The 17047-nt window shown below is 42.0% G+C and overlaps 1 protein-coding gene across 3 annotated transcripts in view; it reads right to left on the reverse strand.

Moving 5' to 3' along the window:
- Window positions 1-17047, reverse strand: part of tmeff2a (transmembrane protein with EGF-like and two follistatin-like domains 2a) — a 105638-nt gene that overhangs the window by 5953 nt on the left and 82638 nt on the right. The window contains exons 5-8 of one of the 3 annotated variants that reach the window (XM_038720719.1): window positions 13112-13208; window positions 3236-3384; window positions 1305-1368; window positions 935-1051 (exon numbers count right to left, since the gene is read on the reverse strand). In XM_038720719.1, coding sequence (XP_038576647.1) covers window positions 935-1051; window positions 1305-1368; window positions 3236-3384; window positions 13112-13208 — 427 coding nt within the window. Of the gene's footprint in view, window positions 1-934; window positions 1064-1304; window positions 1369-3235; window positions 3385-13111; window positions 13209-17047 lie in introns of all 3 variants that reach the window. The other 2 variants (XM_038720718.1, XM_038720720.1) reach the window with 2 other exon arrangements.

The following is a 17047-nucleotide window of genomic DNA, read 5'->3' on the forward strand; positions in this document are numbered from 1 at the left end:
ATCACTGGGAGACAGATGACGGTGCGGCAGAGTGTGGGCTCTCAAGATGAAATCATCAACAAATCAAAATGAAACTCGTGAAACCACATCATAACGTGAGGGGAAGGAAACGCCAACATCCTCATTTAGGAGTGAGAAATCCAACATGGGATTAATGTGAAGCACTGCAGCATATTTGACTGGTCAACAGCCGGCTCTTCCCCCTCTCAGCACATTGTATTCACACAAGATAAACAAGCCTGATTAAAAAATAAATGGGCTCCAGCACTTCCCTAGCACGTTCTCAATGTTTCAAGTGATTAGAAATCTTATATTATGCAATTTTTTCAGTGTCTGCAGCATCCTTTTGCTTTATGTGGGATTTGTTAACAGCTGCGCTACTATAAGAGTTACACTGTAAAAACAATGTAGGCAATAATATCTAAGAGTAATATAGTCTAATTGATTGCCATATAAGGATCCATGCACGGTAACCCATAATTAGCTACTCCAAATATAGCCTTATTGATACATTAAAAAATCCATTCATCTTATTATGAATTAATAATCAGTAGCCCCAACTTAAGTGTATCATGCTAAAATTATACCATGTTTAGAAAACAGTGTGAGGTTACATAGCTTTTCAGTAGGATTTTTCAAACTCGTCCTCAAATATTGTGGCATTAACTGTAATGGTCAATGGTGGTTAAGATGCAGACCATATGTTATGATTGCAATGGCCTCAGCTGATTGGGAACCTTGGTTGCATATTATTCCTCCCTCTCTCCCCTCATTTCTTTTCACCTCCTTATGGTCCAACATTGTCAAAAAAGGCACAAATTCCACCAAAATACTAGTGATGTATGTAGTATCTGTATCATTTTCTGTTTGCCCTATCCCTACCCATCCTTTGTCCTCACAAACATAGTAATACTGTACGTGTGTGTGTGTGTACCTGCAGGAGGGCTGGGCCAGGATACTGGGGAACTGACACTCTCCATGGACGCAGTAGTTTTTGTAGTGATCTGGACAGGGTATGTACAAGCCGCGGGCCAGCCGTTCCTCTGATCTTCTTTTTCCTCTACTGCGTAAACACATACACAACATCATAAATACTTATGCTCATGGCCGCCTGTGCACATACATTACTGTACTCCACAAGGAAGACACAACAAAGTAAGAAAGAGAGGACGAGATGAAACAAGTCAAGGACAGAAACAGGTAAAGGGAGAGAAAAGTCTCAGAGACTGAACAGAATCAGCGCTGATGCAGCTTTGGGTGGCTGAAAATGTTGTTTGCCAATCCGCCACCGTTTAAACATGCACTCACCGGTGAGGTCGGTCCGCGCGAAGTGTCCATCGCCACCTTTGTTCCCCGTTATGATGTCGCCTGGGAAAAGCCACAAGACACATTCAAACTAAACTCAGGTCACGACAAGCTCTCCTATAGTTCCAACCCCACCTCCATTGTGGGTGACACGTTCAGACTGATGCCGTTGCAGGTGCAGAGAGTTGCATGTGAATTATAATCTCAACAAAAGGTTCATGTGGTGTGTGCACCTGCTTAGTTAATGTGTATAAATGGGAACTATTCTCTTCAAAAGTCAGAAACCATCGCCACTAATGTATTCCACTGCACAAAGGGTAGAATGGAGCAGAGTCGGGTACAAAAGATCAGAGGAAATAATGCATTTTTGCACACCTTATTGACGCTACATTGAATTCCTCTTTTCACAAAGGCTAGACAAAATCTCCTTCCAATCATTATCATTTTATTGTAATTGATTTTTTTCCCGTGGTCAGCGAATCCATTCCATCAAACAGAGTCTGTGAAAGTGTTTCCCAGGTTTATGATGCAATTTTGGCAAGAAATGTACCTAGGTCTGAGGCTTTTTATTCACTATTTCTTTCTCCCCCCCTTCTTTTCCTTATTTATTTGCACCGGAGGAGAACAAAACAAAAGAAACACAGCAGCGTTTCGGTGAGATCAGAAGCTAGTGTCTTGTATGTTTGACATCCACGTAAGAAAAATCAAATATTAGACCAAATGAACTTTAAGGCTGCTCAGAGGGGAGACGCTACAAAAATGTTCTTTCTTCCTCCTTTAATTCTTCCTACCTCCACACAGCGATGACAACTTGAGGTCTTGATGAAACAACACATGCTGCAAGTGCATAAACGAAAAATCTTAGGCTCATTAGTACTTTTTGTTGTCCCAGATACAGCAGAGAGCAGGGCTATTTCCAGAAACAGAAAAAATAAAATGTAAAACGGTTTCAATATAAAGCGACGCATGAACCACAGAAAGCAGCAGTCTAAATATCAAGGTGCCACTTTGAATCCCTGCTAACACAAGGTTTACTTTTTCACAGGTCTAAATTCCTCAGTTTCATGACATTTGTTTCCCTCTCCACTTTCCCAGACTGAAACAGTATGTGTGGAGGCGTGATCAAATTGATCAGGGTGGTCTGACCCAGAGGGGTAACGTGGAGGGAACATGTGTTCCAGAGCTGGTTAGCCCTGACTGCTTTATTACTTCTCAAAGCCTTCGTGATTCTCGCATCTCGATAAATTGTCCTGTTTGTGGGCGCAGAGCCGATCAAAAGCTTGCAAATGCACTCATACTGCTGCTGACAAAGGAGATTTGAACACCTCCCTGGTTTGCGGCTATGGAGAAGTCTCCCTCCCTCCTGACAGCAGCCTCAGCCAGAGAAAAAAATAAGATGTTAGTGGATCACACCTCCACTAAAATAATTAAAAAATCATATTCAAAAGAATAATTCTTATGTGCCTTTGTCTTCTCCAATGTGGATTAGCAATATGACTCAGTTTAGGGATTTCACCGCAGAGATTAATAAAATAACTTTATCCCTGGAACCGTTACAAACAAATACTGCACCCAAATGAAAGAAACTAGACCAAAAAAGGGGGGGATTAAATTATCAATATGCACAGCAGCGAAGGCGATGTGGGGTTTGGAGGATTATGTTTGCACACTATTCCAAAATATGATTGAGTGAAAATATATGTAATCATGAAATGATGTTGGAACTGCGGCTGGAGGGAGATATGGAATCACGGTGTCTGCGGTTAGCTGTGCAAGCTGCCTCATTTTGCTCCCACGGACTCACTTCAACTTGAAGTGAACACCTGCCCGACAGATTGACGGCTTCCGCTGTGTGCGTGAAGGTGTTGTGTGTCTTCTGGAATGAACGTATAAATGCATGCATGCGTGTGTTTGTGTGTGCGGGTCTGACCTTGGCAGTGGCCCAGGTACTTGACCTCGATGCGCTCCTGCTTCTGACAGGACGCCTCCTTCACCTGGCAGGGGTTGTCATAGGAACGACCGTCGGAGGCACACACCGGGTTGAAGCTGATGTGGGAACAGTCGATGTTGCAAACACACCTGCATAACAAGAAATAATATTGCAGCAAACCTCCTATTTATCATCCAGGTCGAGATCTAAAATAAATGAGTGCATCTTTATCGTTGAAAGACTTATGTGTGTGTTTGATTGTGAGGGACCGAAATTCGTTAGGGGATTAAAAATGAGGCCGAAAAAAATAAATAAAAAAGCAGTACAGCTTGCACTCCGTCAGGATGTTGGACCATGCATAGTAATCCTGTTCAGACTGGGTTTTGGCACATTCAATCTGACACAATAGCAAATGGATTTAAATTTACAAAAAGAGACAGGCTGCACAGAAGGCTTGATTGACAAATGATGTAGCATTACAATGGCAGGAAGCTATTAATAATGAAAGAATTGTAGATAACAAAGCTGTACATTTTAGTACTGTGGAGGAAATTGTAGCACAAAAAAAAAAAAAAACAGCCACCATTCTCAAGCTTTCAGACACATAATTTATTTTAGATAACATTGAAAATAACTCAAATGGAAAATAATAACTTCTAAGCTAATATTATCAGAACGCACACTGAAGCAGGGACAAAAGTCACTGAAGATTGCAGAACAGCTTGCTTCTGGTATTACACCATGTCTTTATAATGTCCTCCAACAAAACCCACTCAGCTGAGAAATTCTAAAAATGATCAGGCATTACTGGTGTATCAAATGACACAGCTGAGCACGAAAGTGTGGCCTGCATTACCTTCAAATGGAAATTCTCTGTCATTTCATCAAGCAAGTTATAATCACTGATTAGCTTGAAATGAATGCATTCACTGCTTACAACAGATAATTACATTAAGTGCAAGTTTGGAAAAGCTTTTCTACATAACTGAGTAAAAGTCAAATTAAAAGTGTGTGGCAAATTACTGCTTACATCCGTATGCTTTCAAATTAGTTCTGTTTTGTCTTCTCTGTATATTGAATCAGTTACTTCCTTCCAGAAATCTGATATTTCTGGTGTGTTTTTGTGGCAGGCTGTAATACATTCATTTCTCAGTAAATCAGGCGCTCACTTGATGCTTTTAGCTCGCGCAAATTAGCTGGCAAATTTGCAGTCGCACCACAATTTTCTGTGAAATTTAAGTGTGAGACATGTTTGTGTGTCTGTGTGCGCGCGAGTCAGCGCAGGCTCTCCCGCGTCCGCGAGAGAGCGAGCGCACACACCTGCGTGCGTGTGCTCGTATGTGTGTGGGCGCGTGTATTTTAGTGTACGTGTAGTATGAACCTTAAGTGTGCGGTGGGCCTGATCAGCAGAAATTACACCCAGATTGCCTTCCCCAGAGAGTTGCTGCTGAGTAGCGCTGAACGCTAGATTCTGTAATTATAAATCTGTCATTATTCTCCCGGTCTTTTCATTTTCCCATGGTGCCAAGCTCTCTGTAAAGCACAGGCATTCAGCTGTCTTACAGCTGCATTTGCATACACGCCCACGTGGGCGCCCGCCAACACATAAACGAGTGCCCACACACACACACACACACACACAGATACCTTCACAATCAGCCATGATGAATCTTACTGCTGACATTGATGCTGATTGAAACGCCGTGCAGCAAAGCGTGGCAGTGCTCAGCTACTGGTGTAATGATGGATCAGCAAAGTAAGAATGATGTGAAGAAAGGCTTCGTTATGCATCAGAGAAGACACGGTTGTGTAAAGGTGCGCAATATCCACAATCCCAGATGACACTAAAGGTGAGCCGACGCAGCTGTGATTGACCTGCCACTGCAGAGGGTTACACAATGAGACTGTAACACCGTGATTTAAAGGTTCAGTTCACAAGGGTCTGTCCAACCCCTAGACAATCTCTAACCATGCAGATAGTTTGGGTTTTATTTGCTGAGGTTTTCAGACCTCGCTGTCAACAGTTTTCATTGTAAATGGAGAAATAGCCATTTACAATGAATTGTGAGGATATCGTTGCGGAAAGATGGTTTGCTGTTGAAATTTTTAAAGGTCATTTTTTCACCACAAATGATTTTTCATTTGCTTCCAATCAGGGGTATAAAGTTTTGAACCAGTGGTATGACTACATCGATGCACGACTGCAGAACCGACACAAATACTTTGTGACACTTGGCAAAAATGTATACGGCTGTCAAAAAACAATCTTTTCAGCACTCTGTCTCTGTACTCCTGCGCCTTTGATGTGTCTGTCTGTCAGTGCGTTTGGCCCGCCTCTCTCTCGCTAGCAATCTGCGTTTTCACATGTGCCAAGCTTTTCACTGGAAGGGAACCCTGAACTGAAAGAAGTGTCAGACTCTCCTGTGTACACTGCCTGAAAACTTTACATTGAATTTTCAGTTTGCAAAATACACAGTGGTAGAATAAAATGTACCCGTGGCAATAGACATGTCACTACTCATTTGAGATGCAAAATGTACACTGATGCTACTTCAAAGCACAGACCCTAGCTCCTCTTGGCTGAAGGCAAATACTGAAGTTACTCAAATTACTGTTTTTGTCAATGGAGTCTGGTGGCTTTGAACAGGGCGATATACCGGCGACAAAAAGGATCCTACTCTTAGAAGGTCTACCTCTGTAGGGATCCTTTCCATAATGTTGTCAGACACTTCTAATAACAATCTCAGCCTGTCACTGGCAAATACAAGCACTTTAGTGGACATGCTGTGACGGGGCGCAATAGCCCGCAAGGATTACACTGCAGCAATGTCTCACTGCTGCCGTGCTCGCTCAATACTGAACCAATTTAAAACAAATGCTGTCCCAATTAGTCACAAAGACACAAAAAACACGGGGGAATAGGGTACAGGTTGAAAAATACTTAAGCTTGCCTTTAAGGTGGATGCAGATTTCCCAAGCAGATTTCTCAAAACCAGTTAAAGCCCAAATGATCTGCATAGCTAGATATCACTAGAGGCAAGTCAGAAAAAAAATGAAGTTAGGGGTTAACCTTTAAAGATTATAAAACAGACTCTAATTTTGCTGCAGCCACCCTCAAGACAAGATTAGATTTACAATTAAAGTGTCTGCGTTATCACAAAAGTATCTAAATGAGAATAGTTTCAGCATGAAAGGAGGCAGCGAGAAGATTGCAAGGAACTAAGAATCAAAATCTTGAGAGTTTCTGAGCTCGAAAGGAAATTTTCCACACATCCACCACTGTAAAAAGTATAGGTGTAGGCTTAATACAGCACACGTATGAATGCATCCCCTTCCCACCCCTCCACAACCCATCACAGAAGAGCTTTCAGAGTCTCGGCCATCCCGCGAGGCCGCTGTTGGTCGGTGGCTTATGTCTGGGCTCCATACATTTTTAATGAGGCCTCTCACTTTCTCCACAATAGGCACTATACCACTAGACTGCAGTGCGTCAACACATCCTAATGCTGCTCGCACACACACTTGAACACCTGCGGACAGGCGTGCACAAACAGACATATACATGCACGAGAAAAGCAATTGCTTCGTGATAAACCTTGCTTTTCCCCTTTTCTCTCTCTCACACACATCGTTGCTTCACACATTCTGCAGAGAGGTACAAAGGGGGAGAGAAGTGTTAAATGAAAGTTAGGGGCATGTGTGAATGTGTGTACCGTACATACCTAAGTGTGTGTGTATGTGTGTGTGTGACATGTGTGCATGAAGCTACTATCTTAGCAGGATGTGTCGTATTGATTAGCTCCTTGCAATTATTCCCCTCCCATCAAAGTCCCTCACGCCCCCCAGACTGTCTGCTGGCTCTCAACTGAAAAGGCCACTTTACACACATGTAAAGACACACACACGCACACACAAACATGCACAGCGGCTGAGTCCAACATATCCACTGACTGTCTCATGATGTGTACAAATCCTTAGCAGCAAACCTTATTGCAACTGAACATAACATTGATTTTCATAATCCTTGGCCTCAAATTTTACTGTAATCCTTTGAAAAAAATGAGTGAGAGAGGCAAACAGACGGCATGATGGGTGGGTGGGTGGGTGGGTGGGTGTGGGGGGTGGGGGTGGGGCTGGAGAGCGATACTGACAGAGAGAACAAATCAGCAATGTTGGAAGAGAAAGAAAAGGGGAGAAAGAGAGAAGAGAGAATGTGTTTATATGTATACAAATGATTAGAGGTAGAAAAGGCCTCTAATATGTTTACACACACACACACACACACACACACACACACACAAATAATATTGCACTGCTTTGTGGCACTAAATATGTGAGTTCAGTAATCACTGAGCCTCTGTTGAATGTGTAAGTCAATGAAACGACTTCAAAGAGACTCAAAACAATGACAAAGACACACAAAATGAACATGAAGACAGAAAACTATGACAGTAAGATGTAAAACAACCACAAAGACACACAAAATGAACGCGAAGAAACAGAAAACTATGACAGTAAGATGCAAAACCACAAAGACACAGAAAATGAACGCAAAGAAACAGAAAACTATGACAGTAAGATGTAAAACAACCACAAAGACACAGAAAATGAACGCGAAGAAACAGAAAACTATGACAGTAAGATGCAAAACAACCACAAAGACACACAAAATGAACGCAAAGAAACAGAAAACTATGACAGTAAGATGCAAAACAACCACAAAGACACACAAAATGAACGCAAAGAAACAGAAAACTATGACAGTAAGATGTAAAACAACCACAAAGACACAGAAAATGAACACAAAGAAACAGAAAACTATGACAGTAAGATGCAAAACAACCACAAAGACACACAAAATGAACATGAAGACAGAAAACTATGACAGTAAGATGCAAAACAACCACAAAGACACAGAAAATGAACGCAAAGAAACAGAAAACTATGACAGTAAGATGCAAAACAACCACAAAGACACAGAAAATGAACGCAAAGAAACAGAAAACTATGACAGTAAGATGCAAAACAACCACAAAGGCACACAAAATGAACATGAAGACAGAAAACTATGACAGTAAGATGCAAAACAACCACAAAGACACAGAAAATGAACGCAAAGAAACAGAAAACTATGACAGTAAGATGCAAAACAACCACAAAGACACACAAAATGAACATGATAAATTACGGTAAAATTCCCGACAGTATTATCATTTCAAATTTTAATGATCATTAAAACGTGTTTGGTTACCACGCTTTGAAGAACTCACGGTAAATACTGTCCTGCATCAACCAAAGTTAGTCTCTCAGACGCATGTTGCACACATGGAGCTCCCATAAAGATTTTCCAGCCAGTCTGAAGTCTGGTCGGATTTTGCTTTTTATAACAGTGCTGGGGGAAACTTGATCAAATCAAATAACTTTACAGTGAATGCGGGGTAAGTTAGCTTTCAGCTCAATGGATGTGGGGACTTCGGAAAAACGACACAATTTGTCTATGTGACTCGCTAACAACTTGTAACCTACTCTTGAAACACTACATGTTGTTCCGCTGCTGTATGCATGTGTGTTTGCAGACTCACATTTATACAGCACACACAGATTGCACACAATATCACGCAACGTAATTTAGTCTCCCAACCAACATATTTTGTTCCTTTAAAACACGGCCGTCAGGGTGCGTTTAGCTCAGTTGGTAGAGCGCGTGCCCCGCGTACAAGGCCGAGTCCTTACCGCAGTGGCCCGGATTCGAATCCAGCCTGTGGCCTTTTGCTGCGTGTCGCCCCCTATCTCTCTCCCTCGTTCCTCATTCCATCCACTGTCCTCTCAAATAAAGGCAAAAAATGCCCCCAAAAATATCTTGAATTTTTTTTGGGCTGTAGTGTTCAAACAGGAGAAACTCTGCAGACTCCTACACAAGATTTCTCCGTATTTATATAAATCACCTGTCTTCCTTAGACTTTGTATTTATGCAAATTGCACATGGGGTCATTATAAACATATTTAATGTTAATGCTCATTTGATATGGTTTTCATATGTTTACATAAGTTATTGGCTTTTATTATTTTAATCTTTATGCAAACATAAAGTGCACAGTGCTGCTAACTGTATTTGAGGTTTTCAATATACAACTTGGTGAAGTGCTTTCAGTGTGTGTTTCAGTACTTTTGATGTGATCATTTTGGTCACTATGGGGGGCTTTCACACCTCCCTCGTTTGGCCCGGACTTTCTGGCTTTTCAGTTTGGTCCAAACCAAAATTGCAGGTGTGAAACCTCTCAAGGCAAAAAGAGGTAGTCTCGGTCCGGATCAAACTGAACCATGGTTCGGTTCATTTCTGGTGTGAAAGCATTTTTTGGATGGTTCGGACTTTCAGACAATTTACACGAAGTTCGGCGTTTGCTGTATAAACCATGAAACAAAAATATGCACAGAGAAATGCATCGAAATAAGGACACAATCATAAATCTCCCGTGACAGCTCATCTTTTCAAACAGAGGGCCACTATAGAAGCTCACTGCCACCCATCTCTTTGGTCTCTCCTCAAACGGAGGTGCAGAAGGATTTCTTGCTGTCGTTATAATGTAAAACGTATAGTTGGTGCTGCAGGTAGTAATGCCATAATAATAACAATATAGTGGATTAATAGATGAATTAGCCAGTTGGAGCTTTTTAGGTGGGATTAAGAGTGTTGAGTTCATCTTCCTGTGCCAAGTGTGTGTGTGTGTGTGTGTGTGTGCAGGGACTCTGCTCAAGGGAAATAAAGGCAGTCTCCCACCTTTCCCATTGGCCTGTGACTTGTCTGGCTTTTCATTGAAATTCCCTTTTGTTCTTCATAGAATGGGCTTCAATAAGGACTCAAGTGCCGGCTTTGAAAAGCCTCTAGCTGCTTTCTCAGGAGGTCTAAACCCAGCGTTCACACAGCAAGTGTCCCTGCAGCCCCTCTCTATGACTAGCTCGCTATCTGCTCCTCCTCTACCTTAATTCTATCAACACCGGTGGGTGCTATTGATGGGTTTGAAAGCATGGGTTTTTGTGGGTAATTACAGTTTTACACCACAAATGGATCTAAATGGGTTTTCGTGACACTCTATTGATCCTTGAGGGGTAAATTGGTCTTTTTTGCCTGCCGCCTGCCTCCAGAGTACAGAGAGCTACAGAGGGGTGGTGTAAGGATAGCAAGGCTCTTCGCCACAGCAGGGTCAAATGCAGTATAGTTCAGCAAAAATTGGTTCAACTAACATACAGTATTTCGACCACATCCCTGGGCATATTTTTCTTTTCCTAATTTCAATCCAGATGGTGAGTCACAAATGATGATAAATGAATGAAATAGCAATTTTCTCCTGACCAGACTGCTCCGTGAAAGTCAGAGCCTCATATCTCAGCACATTATGAAAACCTTTCATTATAATAGGCTTGCATTCCTTTATGCTGTCAACTTGTATAAAAATAATAATAATGAGGTATGAAAAAAAGAAAAACATCAAACTTTCCAAGGCCACATAGAATATCGTTGACACCACCAGCAGTTATGAGTCTCGGCATTTGTTTACAGTTTGATAAGTTATGCATTCATTGCATGGAGGCTTTTATAGTTAGTTGAGTTTAGCATGGTTCCAGACCAATGAATTGCTGCACAGCAATTCAAATAAATTAATAATCAGCCAGTTGGAGCTTTTTTAGGTGGGATTAAGAATATGGAGTCCTGTGCCAAAGCCAGAAAAAGCCAGTAAATGGTCTCTTGCACTATGTCATGCAACTCAAGAAAGACATCACGCGTGTAGCCATGTCTGTTGGCCGAGTTACAGCAAGAATATAAGACTCCACGATCGCAGTGATCATAGAGTCTGATCCCGACAGAAATTTTGGGAAATACGCCAATTCCCATTCCTACCGAGAGCTAGATGAGAAACTCAACACCACTCTCACATCTGTCCATTAACTATGAGGCTGGTTGGTTAGCTTAACATTAGGACACATGCAGGAAACAGCAGGAAACAACCTTCGCCTGTCTGTAGAGAGAGGTGCTGACCTTCTCATGTGAATAAGTCCTTTAAAAAAAGAACATGTCTTGCATCAACATGACAGACTGTTAAGTTAATTGCTCTCGGCAGCCTCTTACGAAGCTTCTGTGTCGGCTGAATACAACATTGGCAGGAAGGATAAATCACCTGCTACTGATCGGTTAGGGCAAAATGAAAAAACCCAAGCCGAACGCGACTAACATGAATAAAACGCCAGACTGACTAATGAAGTGAAAACAAAATGGCACTTCAGTCTGATTATCAGAAAGCATCACAGCACTTAATACAGTGGCTCACCATTTACAGAACAGCATTTATTTATCACTCTGTATTGTTTGTACGAAAATAAGAATAATGCACTATTACAAACACATCACTTTACCGTCACCTGGCCTTTGATTACAGCCCTCGCCACTCCCTGTTTGATTAACTGACAGTTTGTTTGATTAAAATCAGCTAGCGCCTGATTAGAATAACCTGTCATTTTAATCAAAATGATCCTACGCTACGCCAGCGCTCGGTTGCTGTTTGATGAAAATCACCTGCTGTTAGGTTGCAATTACCTATCTGATTATTCACCAGAAACATTCTTATCAAAACACCTTGGGGCTTTTGAAAGATTAAAGAGTACTTGTAGTTTCCGTTTTACAAGAAGGGACACTGAAATATTCATATGCCTGTTTATGTCAACTGCTTTTTTAACGAGATACATTATTGACTTAGGCTGCCTCTCTTGTATTGTCCACTGTCTTCTTATTGTGCAGGCAAACATCCCACAGTATGTAATTGCCTTTGTTCCACTTATGCGGCATGTGCTTTAGGCTCCATCTTCTTTTTATGTTTCCAGTTTTTGAGATCGTCTGCAGTACATTGTGTGCTGTCGTTGCCTTATGGATTCTACCTTCGGGTATTAAGAAATTGCCAATAAATCCATTTCTATGTTTTAGTAGAATATTAAGGTGCATTTGTGAAAGTGGGTGGCATGAGGAGGAGTGGACTCCAGCTGTTTGGTATTTGCAACAAGGCTCAGAATGCCTCATGAAACCGCTCCTTGGCATTACGGTTATTGCACACCAGGGTACATTATCTTTCCATTACATCAAGCCGTTTGATAGAGTCATACTCCCAGGGCACTTCTAATTTCTAGCGGGACGTCTGGGATTTCTTATAAGCACTGCCTTCCTTTTGCTGATAGCAGCTGATCCTCGTTCCACACCAAATCAGCAATGTTGGTTCTTTTAAGCTTCATTCATGCTGTAGAAAGCAAATACACTGATGCTATTGTCTGGTGCAGGAAACAGTTCACCAGTTGAGTCTTCATCGAATTGGGCTCTGCACTCACATGTTTATTATGTATCCCTGAGGATGTTTTTTGCCACTTCCTTTCTAATGCACGCGAGGAGGGGGGGGACCTGCGTCAGTCTCATCTGCAATAAACGGTTAAATTTCGTTATTTCTTCACTGAACTAGTTTTCCTTGTGTGAGTCAAAGTCATTTTTGGCCTGACATTGCCAAGTCCTGTAAGGATAGTAATTGGATTTCCAGAATAAGCGAAAATCTCCTTTCTCTCTCCGTGCCCTGCTCTAGTAATTGAGGTTAAATGAAATGGTCAACCATGCACTGAACCTCAGTGGGTGTTCGGCGGCAGGGGTGTGCAGTATAAAGAAGAATTCTAATCTAAATTCTTAGTGTTCAAACTTGCTAAAATGCTTCAAATAACAAATGTAGGAGGTTCTTTTATTGATAGAAAAATGTTAGAAGGTGTCAAGATGACTTGAGTCTAGCTGTGTAGGTCAACCGGGGTCACACAGCATGGATTTTGTGGGTGTGCTTGTGTGTGCAAACTCACCAAACATCCTCGGCGTCCACATCGCACTCAGCCCCAAACTGGCAAATATCACAGGTGGACGTTTCCTTCTGCCCTGCCTCGGCTGAGCCCTCTCCTCCTAAAGGTGACGGAGAGAGACAGAGGAAAACATTCAGCGCCTGTTTCTTCCAAGACACTTCCTGTCTGACTGTGAGTATATTTGTCCAAACTGGTTCATTCAGAGGGAGGACACACCGGTAACAAAGGCCCGTAACAAAGCACCTCTCACAATGCAATGTGACCGTGAGAATTCAGCCATGCATTTACATTCTGCCATATCCTGCCGTAATCCCACCGAAGCTATCTTTATTCTTTCACTCCTTCCCCTTTTCTCTACCCTCTCCTGCTGCTCTCCTGACTCTCATCTCTCACTCCCAATATCCCAGCTGATCTCTTTCGAGTCCCTCTTTTATTTCATCGCGCTGATTTTTCTCGTGCTGTGAGTGCGACGGCTCCACGGAGGCGGGGTGGGTACTGGCGTCAGGCTTATGGCGGCTTAGGGACCCCGCCGGTGCATATCACGCCTCATGAGCGGCCGAGGGGGAGAAGGGACCAAAAGAAAAAAAAAAAGCAATCTGGCCAATCTCAAATTGCATTCTGCTACCACAGAGGACTCCTCAAGTCTCTGTACACTTTCTCTCTTCTTCTCTTTCCCCTTGGCCCTCTTCTCCATTAGAAAAGCTCTATTTTTAAACTTACTAGGGCCCGTGAGGACAACTTTGGAAAAGAAGACGTAGAGGTGGAACTTGGCATCATTTCCCCATGTCATATCTTTAATCTCCCCAACACACACATGCACAAGCACCCACACTGCTGCCACCATGCATTGCTCCCTTGTGTCGCCGCTTTCATTTTCCCGTCTGAAACTTTTGTTATTTCTTGTGATCCCTGGCGACACGCTGGATGAATTGGAAAGAACTCTGGTAGAGAGGTTTAACCTGATTTTCCGCTGTCAAGCTTAAGTTGGATTTGACTCTTACTTGAAGGTCAAAGTCACTTAACTTTATTTCGCCGTCTTTCAGCGTTGAATCTAGTTAGCATTTGACTTGCCTCCTCCATGGCTCTCAGCTTGGATTTTGTGGCTGTTGGGTCAGATTATCCCAACTGCTTCATTTGCCTCTCTTGCCTGTGTCCAAAAACACAATGCAGCCTACATGAGTGAAAAGTTCCTTTGCTGAGGATGTTAAGCTCCTTTCAAACGTCCTGCCTTTGCTTTCAGTGTTTATTCCTTTTGAAGCTGAGTCTGAAGCTGCAGGTGTTGGAAGGCAGCTGTGGCGGTGAGGCAGCTTTTCCTCTGGATGCTGAACATGTGCAATCAGGTGGCGCTATGTACATTCTGTATTCACAGCTTTGGTTTGCTTTACCTTTATCATATGATGCTGCTTTGGCACTAGAAATCTAATCTATTCAAGAATTCAAGAATTGTCTTGGAATTTTCTCCAAAAATGTTTTGCCATTTGATGATAATTTTTACAATCAGACTCTTTTTGAAAGAAAAATGTATTACAAACAGGAGGTGTGGGGTTTAAAAGGACACATTTTCACAGAGCGCGTCTAATGAAAGAGGCCATCAAATTACATTGTGACCCATACAAGGGAAAACAAGTTGAAACATCTTGTTCTCTGCTACAAAGATTAATTTTATAATCTGTCTCTTGTGACTTCCACGACATTATTGAATGCTGAACTGATTTTAGTAGCTTATTTAGCCAATTCTTCAAATCTATGTGTATAAAAATAACAATCTTAAATGTGAAATTTGTTAATTTTTATGCCTGATATGAAAACAGATGGGAAATGCTATCAAAAAGTTTTGAAAGACAAGACAAGACAAGAAAAAACATCTGATCTGATTGCAATAAACGACTCACTCGCTGCTCAACCTTCCCTTTGCAAGTGCTCAGGAGAAACTACGGTGGCCAACACAATCTGTCGGCTCTCGTGCTAAATAAGACGTGTGGGCCTCCATTTGTCCAAATTTCAATTCTCTGATGACAAACCAGACTACTAATACTACCTCTTCGTACGTATTTAACGTGGTGATGAAACGCGCTCTGTAGAGCAGTTCATTCTTTTGTGCAACTGTAGAAACATGGCACTGCAACAAGGCGACTTCCATGTACGAGGACCAGCGGTGTATGTAGATAGAAATGGCTCATTCTAATGGTGCTTTCAGACTAAAAGCGAAGTGAGCGTTTACATACAAAGTCAATGCAAAGACGCGGAGAGCCGCGATTTCCTGTCACGCCGTTTGCTCATGGGAGGAGCTTGGAGTAAACTGCTTTTATTAAATTAGCTTTTTACTTTATAAAGTAAAAAGCTTTATAAAGTAAAAAGCTAATTTAAAACTATAGTTTTTGGGATTACATCGTTGATTTATCAACACTCGAGCTTCTCAGCAGCTAGCTTCTGTGCACATCCAGTTCCACTGTTGTTGTTATCGCTGGTCGGCACCTAGAGCTCTGTCTTTGTATTTATATAAAAACCGGACAAAACTGGACATTACTCGGAGAAAAGAAAGCAAGGAAGTTGAACTACCTGGTGAGTTCTATCTGTAACTTTATTCCAGCTATTGTTGTATTTTACTGTGACCAAGTTAGCATAGCATAGCCCTGATCCATCCGAACTCCATTCAGAAAACAAACATTTTAGAAATTGTTGTCCTGCTGTCTTGCTGACATAAAAAAAACCTAAATAACACATAAATAATTAAAAAAGTATGATGCAGACTCGCAGCAGAGAGAAAGAGAGGGAGGTCATATTGGACGAGCGAGAGAGCGAGGGCCCTGCGAGTATGGGCAGAAATGTTGATGTGATATAAAAACTCTCTTTGATAATGAAGCCTAATGTTTCTCTTACAGGTCTGTGGTTTACCAGTGAAGTGTCTGAACTACACTGCAGACTGGAGTCTCAGTTAACAGTGACGGACTGACAGGTAGATCCGCGTTATCATTATAAGCTATCATGAACTAGTCGTGGGTCACATCTAATGTCTTTATTTTCTTTAATGATTTACATTAATGATTTGAGAGGCTGCTGTCAGTGCATCCTGACCTATCATGTCGGCGTGTCGGGAGATTTAAATAATCAATGAAGTTACGCTGCTGTGCCTCGTGCGTTAATGTGCACAGCTTCACCGTATTTCACCCACCAACTACTAATCAGAATTTTCATTTTTACGCCACCTAATCAGTGGATATAACTGCAATCTGCGCATCACTATGCAAGCGCATCTGAATTATGCACACTCAAATACTGCCACGTTGACTTCAGACCAGGTTTTTGTTGGTCAATTGCTTTCTGCTGCCTTAAGATAGCAATGCACCTGACCGCACCTCTTTGTAAGACCGCCCTGGGTGCACAAATGAGCACAAGGACACAACGTGGCACTGGGAGTAAAAATGACAACTACATCGGAAACTAGCAATGACACTTGCGATGCACTGTGCGCCACTTTGCGCCGGGTGTAAGATAGCGCCCTAAATCCTACACTTTATACCCCCAGTTTGTACGGCAGGCTTTGTTATAAATTTGTTATCTCCATCACAAGGGATTTAATTTCCTCCTGAGCTGCGGGAGACATTATACAGGTCACAGTACTGCTTACAGGCTGAGTACTGCTCTTCATGACTAGTAACTGATCTTGATGTGTAAAATCGGTGAAGCTCCACTTTAAAACTCAATAATGCAAGCAATACTTGCAAATCCACGTTTCTTAATTCATATATTTCCAAGGCGTGTTGTCAGTGTTGTTCTCAAGTGTACAACTGAGCATGACAGTTCAATTATATGGGCTTTGCCTTTTGTCTCACATCAGGGTGGAAGGTACTGTTGAAGCTGGGACTGCAGCTGATTGAATTAGCAAGTTTTGACTCTTTGCCCACTTACGTGAACGTTATTTCCCTTATTTCCACCTGC

The sequence above is a fragment of the Micropterus salmoides genome, unplaced genomic scaffold (genome assembly GCF_014851395.1).
Source record: "Micropterus salmoides isolate LMB-PRFRI ecotype aquatic unplaced genomic scaffold, ASM1485139v1 Ms_hic_scaffold_15, whole genome shotgun sequence".
NCBI classification, from domain to species: Eukaryota; Metazoa; Chordata; class Actinopteri; order Centrarchiformes; family Centrarchidae; genus Micropterus; species Micropterus salmoides.